Source organism: Salvia splendens, chromosome 18 (genome assembly GCF_004379255.2).
Source record: "Salvia splendens isolate huo1 chromosome 18, SspV2, whole genome shotgun sequence".
NCBI classification, from domain to species: Eukaryota; Viridiplantae; Streptophyta; class Magnoliopsida; order Lamiales; family Lamiaceae; genus Salvia; species Salvia splendens.
In genome coordinates this window covers 8,783,966-8,792,842 of record NC_056049.1, presented here as the reverse complement: position 1 = coordinate 8,792,842, position 8,877 = coordinate 8,783,966, and the positions used below count along the sequence as shown (strand labels likewise).

Here is an 8,877-nt window from a genome sequence, read left to right as displayed (position 1 = left end):
CGGCAAAGAAGTCACCAACTGTTGCTACAACGTCGGCTCTGACAATTTCCCAGCAAGATTGAAAGAAAAGTGATGAAAAGCCATCTGGCCCGGATGCACTATTCGCCGAGATGTTAAATACTGCAAACTTAACTTCCTCCATACTCGGTGTGCTACATATGATTTCTTCATCAAGGTCGTTTGGAATCCCATGAATGAGGTCCAGTTGTGGCTCTTCAAGCTCACCAATATCAGATGAGAGCATATCTTTGTAGAAGTCAATCGCGGATTGACTTGAGTATGTTTGATTATACATTTTTAACGAATTGGTTGAGTTTTAATAGCAAAAAAAGGCTAGAAAGAAATCCAAGGACATAAAATACCGAATTTGAAGTTGGAATTGCAAATTTTACAAAGTTAGCAGTCTGATAAGTTCGCAAGAGTGAAATAAGAGGTCAACTAGAATGGTCGATCGAGGACATGTCAGATCCAACGGTAGCGGTCCGCTAACTTTGTGAGCTTCAGATTTTGACTCATCTATTATTTAGCACAAGCTCTATACCTGCAATTATACATGCCTAGAATATTTTAAGTACCGCAAATCCATTTCGATTACTATTTACACAATCTATACTGGTTTGTCTTTTCATCACTTCTAAGACCAATTATCATAAAAAAAGTTAAAAATAAGATCAAAAAATTGGTGAAACTTATATAGGATTCGAGGATCCAACCCAGTAGTTCTCTATGCTATTTATGTGTCTCTAGCAGTGTGTGGAATTTGAGTGGAATTTTATTTCTTTTTGTCGCATTACAATGAAACTATCCCATTTTACAATCGTGTAAGTTAACAGATCCAAAAAAAATCACTTGAAAATGGAGATAATGAAAAATATTCATAAAAGTAGATTCTCTATGGATTAATAAACTACACAAACATCAATCTCTTAGAGCTCTACTTCTCTTTTTTGATACATTAAGCATTCATCTATAGAATGTGTCTGTCTTAACTGTTGCCTAGTCCAAGGAAAATGCACCATTGCAGTACCTGCAAATTTATGGTGGATAATTCAAATATCAACAACTTCTTTTTTTATCTGACGTCAACAGAAATATATATCATCTCTAATATCAAACTTGACTTTTCAGGAAAGCAATCGTAGGTAGAAATTAGAATTGTTGAATATCAGCAAAAATGTTACCTCTCACTGAACTTCTCAGTAGCATCAGCAGCAAACAGAAGGGTCTCACTCCCTTTCTCCAGAACCATATAAAGTTCCTTTCCTCTAACGAGCCGGGCAATGAGCCAAGAATTATTTTTGGCTCTAATGCATATCTCTATATCCTTTTCATGACCTGAGTTCTCCCATTTAGCTCTAGCTTTCTCTAAGTCGACCTCTTCGCGGAGCTTACTTAGTGCAACTAATGATTCCTATTCATCATGACAAAGATAACCAACTTCCATGAACATGAGATATGACCAATGTAAGATCACAAATATCAGGGATTTGGAAAACATGTCTCTCCTATATGCAAATCAGCATGAAAACACATCCTACAGTACTCCGAGCACAAGGGAATAATCTGTTATGCAACTTTATCATTAATGTGTCAACGGTGTAGTGGCACGCAAACATTCTCTACAGAACTAACTTTAACAGGATTCAAATTTTCTGCATCGAGACAAAATAGTTCAATATGGGAAATTAAACTCAAAGCAACGAAAAAATGCACCTAATAGCCTCTGAAAATATATCTATGTAAGACCCAGATGAAAGCAGAATCACTGATAGGAATTATACCGAAGGAGCAGGCTAACCTTTGTCAAAGTTGTTACTTTTCCAGGTGGAGATGCCCTAGATACATATCTATCACCATCCACCAACAGATAACGATACCCACTCACATGATATGCATTCTCACCACCCCATCCTCTTGATAGCTTCTCTTCAACCTTCAGCATCTTCAGTGATGCCTAGTATTAGCAGAAAATAGCATATTATCTTAACCAATGATTAATAGCACCAACATCTCAATATCAATTTCATACTATAAGGAGCACTAAACATCTCCAATAGAAATATATCTTGAATATAATCAACAAAATCATTAATCATGCTGATGTAACCATCAAAGATAAGCACGCATCCAAGACAGAAGAAAATCTTCAAGGGAAAAAAAACAATTCGTAGAACATTAGAGGAACAAGCTCTTACATTTTCGATAATTTGCTGCTTCAGCATAGATATTCCTTGATCTCCACTGACAGATGAGACTGGGACCAGAAGTATAACAGTGAGGCCTCTATGCTGATAAGCTAATAAAAACATTTTTTCCTCCGTTGGATGAAGCCAAATTGTTGGGCACTTAGGCAGTAAACTATTTACTTCTGTTCCCCAAATATCAGTGGTAAGAAAACCATCCTTCCCCTTAGACCACTTGGAATGCTGCAAAGGCCTCACTAAAGGGTAATTGTGCCTTCTTAGAGAGGGTGGATCGTAGGAATTGTAATATTGGTCTATGTCAGAGATAGAAGTAACTTGTAAAGCTCCAGCATAAGTATTGAATGCTGTGTCTGTTTTACGCAAAGAGGACCATGCACTTGCTCCACGGAATAGAGCAATAGGAGTTAGCCTTAGGACAGCATAAGTAAATAGGTTCAGAGTGTCGATCTGAAAAAGAAAAAGGAATGAACATAACAGATCGAAATGAAATTAGATGCTCCAAAAGGGGAACATAAAGATAACAAAAGAGAATTAAAACAAGTATACAAAGATCAAACCATACAGGTGAAAGATTTGTGGAGACAAGTAGATCCTGGAACATGGTCATTGAGTAGCATTGTCTGCTCCCCACACAAGATTCCAACAATGTCACGAGAGACTGAAAGAAACCGAATGTTAGGGAACACAATTTACAAACATACACTGATATTAGCACAAAAATTAGGGAAACTTTAAGACATATACATTGAAATTATTATATTGAACAAGTAAAAGATGGATAGCTAGCTGGTCGACCTTTGCATACCCATGGTCATCCCCCATACAATAAAAACAATATTTGATGTATTAGTTGTTATTATTATTTATTTAGTTGTTAGAGATAAGTTCAAATCTAGTTTGATTTGATTTATGATTTATGATTCCAGTATTTATCTTTTAGAGTTTTATTCAAGTTGGAGTCTTTTACAGAGTCTTTATACTTTTACAGTTTTTACAGTGTACAAATATAAAGTTTAGTTCCACTATTTTGTTGTGGCCTTTTTGGAGGATGGCCTATTAATCATAGAATTGAGTATTTATCTTTTATTTTATGTACCTTAGTTTATTTCCTATCTCAGTTTTCTTCATTGTTATTTTGTCAATTGTGCAATATGCTCTGTATGCTGATATATTAGTGAATGCTTATGGTATGCCCGCCTATCACTCCATATCATTATGTCTTTTATTGTCAAGGTTAATCGTCAAATAATGCATGGCATTTTGAGTTGTAAGAATTAAGACCCTTAATTATCTCCCATGATTTAGGACTTCCCTTTTTTCCCCGGTATATTTTTGTCCGTTTTTAGTTGAAGACAGACTTGATTCTGAATTGGTTGTGGGTCTTATACCAAGTACGCTAAATTCGTTGACTGACAAGAGTGTCATTCACCAATTATATACATTGAACAATATTTCGCATAAACATCCTTCCTCATCAATGAGGAATTACTCAAGCTACACATTAGAAAAAAGGCATAAAATACCTAGAAACTTACCTGAACTTCTATAGCAGCCTCACGCCCCACAGTTAACATCTGCAACGTTCCCTGCTCTTTGAGAGAGTCACGAAAATTTGGCAATTGAAGTTTCTTCCCGATGGAAAAATCTGACCCAAAGAGAAAATGCAAGGTGTGAAAATGTCAACTTCAGATTGCTCCAAGTGCACAAATGAAACGTGAATCATTTGATACAGCAACTGCAGCATTACCCCAGCAGCAATATTCCAATGGAGATCGGTTTTCAAATGCTGGCAATTAGTAACTTAAGTTGAAATAATAGCAAATGAGAGAAAAACATCATATAGTTTATCTACAAGGAGCTTAGCATATAAGTAACGCTCACCACTTAAAAAGTCCATGATGAAATAGTACAAATGGTTTCTAACAAGTCCTCCACTCGGTTCTTTATCAACCAGTGCCCTAATACACCCATGAAACATCACAAAAAGAGAATGGATTTCTTTAAGAACACTCCGTAAAGCATCAACTCGCCAAATGGATTCTGGATTCTCTTTTTCTACTACCTACTCAAGGAGAAGAGAGAATTAAGTCAGGAACTGAAAAGAATGAATTAGACGGTCAATATATAGAATATAAGTATTTTGCAGATAACATTATAGTGCTTCAATTGTACTACTTCATAAGCCTCTTAAATCAATTCAATAGGATTTAGAATGTATAGGTTTATAGTAAGTTGTATGATATGAGTCATGTTAATCTGATCAAAAGAGATAGGTAAGATGCACTTCTTAAACCGAAAGGTAAAATGATCGCTGAGCTGCTTGAAAATCAATTCATTGCAAGGCAAACAAAGAAACAAACATCTTCTGGTCTCATGTCTCATTAGTACATTAGCTGAACTAAAGGAACAAAAAACACTATAATCTCCTGACGTTGTTTCTATATTATCCAATACTAAATGCTTTTCAATAAACGAGAAATAAGAAAACATTATCATACCATCACCATCCATATATCCGGCTCTACTTCATAGAAAACATGACAATGCTTCTCAGCTTCAATCACCTCACACGGAGCATCTGGAGAGAAAATCCTAAAGGAAACAAAAAGTAAGGCGCCTAATAACCAACCAGCAAAGATATCAAAAGGTAAGTCATAATTAATTAACTAGTTGCTCCATTTCAAACTGAAGACGAATCACTCATTACTTGTAAAAACATAACAAGAAAAGGCAAGCATTTAAAAGGCCATATACTTTCTGATACCAAATTAAACAGGTAATTATAAAAAAATGGCAAAGATCAACCTGGTAAAAGTAATCAATCCTTCGCTGAGGCCAATAACCGAGAGTTGATTCGTAATGGGCAAATCAGCAGGATAGAAGAAGAGAATCTTGTCCAACTCCTGCCCTTCCGTTTGGCCCCTCCTCAAATCAAACATACATAATTTCATTGCTTCCTTCGCATCACTCTCAGATGTTAGTCCCATTAAAACCTTTTCCCCTCAAAATTCTCCTATCAATACACATCATTTCAGCACACTAGCACAAAGAGTTATAACCAACATAAACCAGATTCGCAGTTCAAAACGTGTAATCGATTGACATGTGCAAATGAAATTTCTAATTCACAGTGACAATAATAATATCACCACCACCAATTAGTATAATGATAGTCGATATTTGACCTAATGAGAGATTTATTCGTAGAAGTGGTTAACTAAAGATGCGCAATCCACCATAACTGCCGGTGTGGATTGATCCGCACAAGGGAAACTGAAAACAAAATGAAAATAAAAAATTTACAAGACAGAGGTGGTCGCGGTGATGCCGATGGGAGGCGGCTCGGCCGGGAATCCGTCGAAGTGACGATGCAAATAAGTAGCTCGGACGGTAGCTGGGCTTCGAGATTAACGGCGGTTAGATGGCGATAACGGTAAATTATATACGGGCTAGTGGGTCAAACGGTCCGACCCGGATCCGGCTTAGATAACTAACGAGAACGGATCCTCTTGCCAGAGCCTACGGTGTTTAAAACGCAGACAAATGGCCTTTAAACGCAGCAATTTTGTGGAGACTCATTTATTTAGTTTTGTTTGGGCCCATAGAAGTATCAGATATATGTATGTACACGCACTCCATATTACATACTCCACTAACATACATGCTCTTTTTCCTCTCTTTATAATGCAAAATATATTATTATTATTATTATTATTATTATTATTATTATTTTGGATCATTGCTTTTATTTAACTACTAAAAATATTATAAAATTAATATTATACTACTTCCGTCCATAAAATATAAATTAATTTTATTATTTTGGATTGTCCACCAAAGTTAAACTAATTCTAAATATGAAAAGTTTCAAACAAATATTAATCTTACACATCATTCTAAATGTGGGCCTCACAATCCATTAACACTACTTCCACCACTTTTTTCCCCATTTCTCTTAATTTAACAATTGTATATTAAAACTCAATCATTTATAATTGTCTCTATTTTTTATGGACGGATATAATATATGTATATAGGGGTGTGTTAGGGTGATACCACTCTTAAAGTGACAACGTGACAACAAGTAATCTGCAATACATATGCAAGCAATATGTGATACATAGGCAAGCAATTCGGTATATGGTTCCAAGCAATATGAGATATGAAATCAAAGCACTATTGTGACACCATAGTTAAAATGACAATTTGGGAAAGCATTCTGCGATACATAGACAAGCAACTCAGCATATGGTTTTAAGTAATCTGCGATACGAAATCAAAGATAATCAAGTAATCTACGATACATAGGCAAGCAAGTCTGCCACGTGGCAGGCTAAGGTTGAATCTGCTCATAAATCTGCCACACGGTAGGCTAAGGTTGAATATGCTCATAAATCTGCCACACGGCATCATAAATAAAAAAAGATATGGAATTAGGCGTGAAGGGGTATTAAAGGTATGCCACTAAACTGTTTTTATTCTTCCCTAATTTCAAGCAATTAAAAGTATGGTAGATAACGTAAGTTATAATTCATCCTATTATTATGGCATGTGCGGTTTGTTTTGTACAAAATATATTTATTTCTCTTATAATGTATTATATGATTTTATTAATTATTATATTTCGCTTTCCTTAATTTTTATATGTATGATATTTTTTCCATATATTTGGCATTGTTGTAGATTATCTTAGAGCATCTCCAGTAGTTCTGGACATGCAATAGCCCACTCATAGCATTGCCACTGCCACATCATCAGCACTAAAATCCTCTTGCCACATTATCTGGACATGCAACTGGACAAACAACTGGACATGCAATAGCTCAGCCACATCACTCAATTATGAAAAACAAACAATTAACAATCACACAAAATACGGAATTAAATATACGACACATATACGCGAAAATATACTATTTTCATTTAAATTAAAAAGTACATTTAAAAAATTACATAATTTTAAATAAAAACTAACGCCTTGCAATCCTCCGCGCCCTCCACAGCGCGTATATATAGTGTTTCGAAAAATTAAAAAAAATAAAAATAAAAAATCTGACGCCGGTCTGACGCCGATCCGGGACCTACAATGGCGCCGTGAGGATCGGCGTGAGAATCGGCATCAGCCCAAGAATCGGCGTGAGCACGCCGATTTTAACGTCGATTTTGCCGACGCCGGCTGCAATGGTTCGGCGTCAGCACCGGCGTCCACGAAAAATCGGCGTGCCGGTGCGGACGCCGCCATTGGAGATGCTCTTATGGGTGGAGTTTATATTCATTGACTTACTTTAAGTTAGTGATTGATTGTTTGTTTTAGTGATTTCATATGTCAGATTGCTTGACTAAATATATTATATTGCTTGGTGATTGATTTTTTGTATTATAGGTTTGTATTACAGATTTTGTGGGTCAGATTGCTTGATTAAATATATTATATTGCTTGCTTACGAGTATGAAATTGCATATCAGTGTTAATGATTCCTTATTCGTCATTATTGTTCTAAAAATAATAATAGATGCTATATTGCATGACTTTATATACTTTATTGCTTGTTATTATAATAGATATTGATTTGTGCTTCTTGTTGTGTAATATTTAACAAGAATTTGTGCATCGCATTTTGGTTGATTTCCATAGTGAACTTCGATTCGTGAGTGATTTAGGTAATATTCGCAATTAATTTTGAAACCACAATGTCACTTGGTTACATTTGATAATTTGCTTGTGTGTGAGTCAGCAATTGCTTATACTAATACTTGATCCCTTATGTGTGATTAATGTTGTAAATCTCAATGTGCTGAATGTACTCGATTTCTACAGTCCTCTTCTGCAGGATCTTCGTTTGCCTTCCTTTTTCTAACCATTGTAATAAGCGCGCGAGCGAGTCCTGTGTTGAATGACGAAACTATTAGTATGTTTGCTCATTCTCAAGTTTGACAAGCAGCAAGCATATAGTATGTAGTAAGCAGATACTATATAATAGAACAAAAGCAATTGAACCAGCAAGCATATAGTATATGGAATCAAATAAGCATTTTTTATACTAGTGACAAGCAATCTGAAATCCTTTTTCTAACCATTTTAATAGCAAGTCCTATCTTCAACGACTGAATGCTCATTCTTGAGTATGTTAAGCAGCAAGCAGATATACAATACAACATATGTAGTATATGGTAACACACAAGCAATTTTCAAACTTGTGTCAAGCAATTCGACATAAATTTTTTAACCATTCTTATCAGCAAGTCTCGTGTTCAATGACCAAAACTATTACACACTAGTAAGCAAATATATACTAAAACAGAAGCAATTGTAGTGGCAAGCATATATATGGTCACATACAAGTATTTATCCAACTTGTAACAAGCAATCCGAATCTACTCAAAATCGAACCCAAACAAAATCAAACTCGAAATCAATATATACCAAAGCAAACAATTGCATACACAAGAGCGTCGGAGGAGGAGCTATGAATAGCAGACATCGCCACCCTTCACAAGACACAAGGAGAATGAGAGAGGGGCTGTTAATTGCTGCAATCGACGGCAAAAACTGGTGGAAGAGCGCCAATTAATTGGAGATTTCTTCCTAGGGTTTTTGGATTGAGAGAGCAACGTGATTAATTGGATAATAGGGGAGACACAAATTCTAAATCCATGTGCAAAATATACGGAA

General features: G+C 35.6%; 1 protein-coding gene and 1 long non-coding RNA gene across 5 annotated transcripts; both read right to left on the bottom strand.

Annotated features, from left to right (window-relative positions):
• Window positions 1-826: 826 nt before the first annotated feature.
• Window positions 827-5,721, bottom strand: LOC121777955 (vacuolar fusion protein CCZ1 homolog B-like). 4 transcript variants are annotated; one of them, XM_042175300.1, is made up of 11 exons: window positions 5,508-5,721; window positions 5,010-5,214; window positions 4,703-4,796; window positions 4,086-4,266; window positions 3,952-3,990; window positions 3,740-3,849; window positions 2,767-2,862; window positions 2,196-2,651; window positions 1,799-1,954; window positions 1,182-1,411; window positions 827-1,027 (listed from the first exon to the last, which is right to left on the bottom strand). In XM_042175300.1, the coding sequence occupies exons 2-11, from the start codon at window positions 5,189-5,191 to the stop codon at window positions 997-999; spliced, it is 1,575 nt and encodes a 524-aa protein (XP_042031234.1). In that variant the 5' UTR covers window positions 5,192-5,214; window positions 5,508-5,721; the 3' UTR covers window positions 827-996. The 4 variants fall into 4 exon arrangements, with proteins under 4 accessions (XP_042031234.1, XP_042031233.1, XP_042031232.1 ...); XM_042175299.1 differs by having other exon boundaries at window positions 5,010-5,217; window positions 5,390-5,720; XM_042175298.1 differs by having other exon boundaries at window positions 5,010-5,217; window positions 5,508-5,720.
• A 2,128-nt stretch (window positions 5,722-7,849) lies between these two features.
• LOC121776516 lies at window positions 7,850-8,877 on the bottom strand. The gene is made up of 2 exons (XR_006045315.1): window positions 8,629-8,877; window positions 7,850-8,089 (listed from the first exon to the last, which is right to left on the bottom strand). It is a non-coding gene; the product is annotated as an uncharacterized LOC121776516 (long non-coding RNA).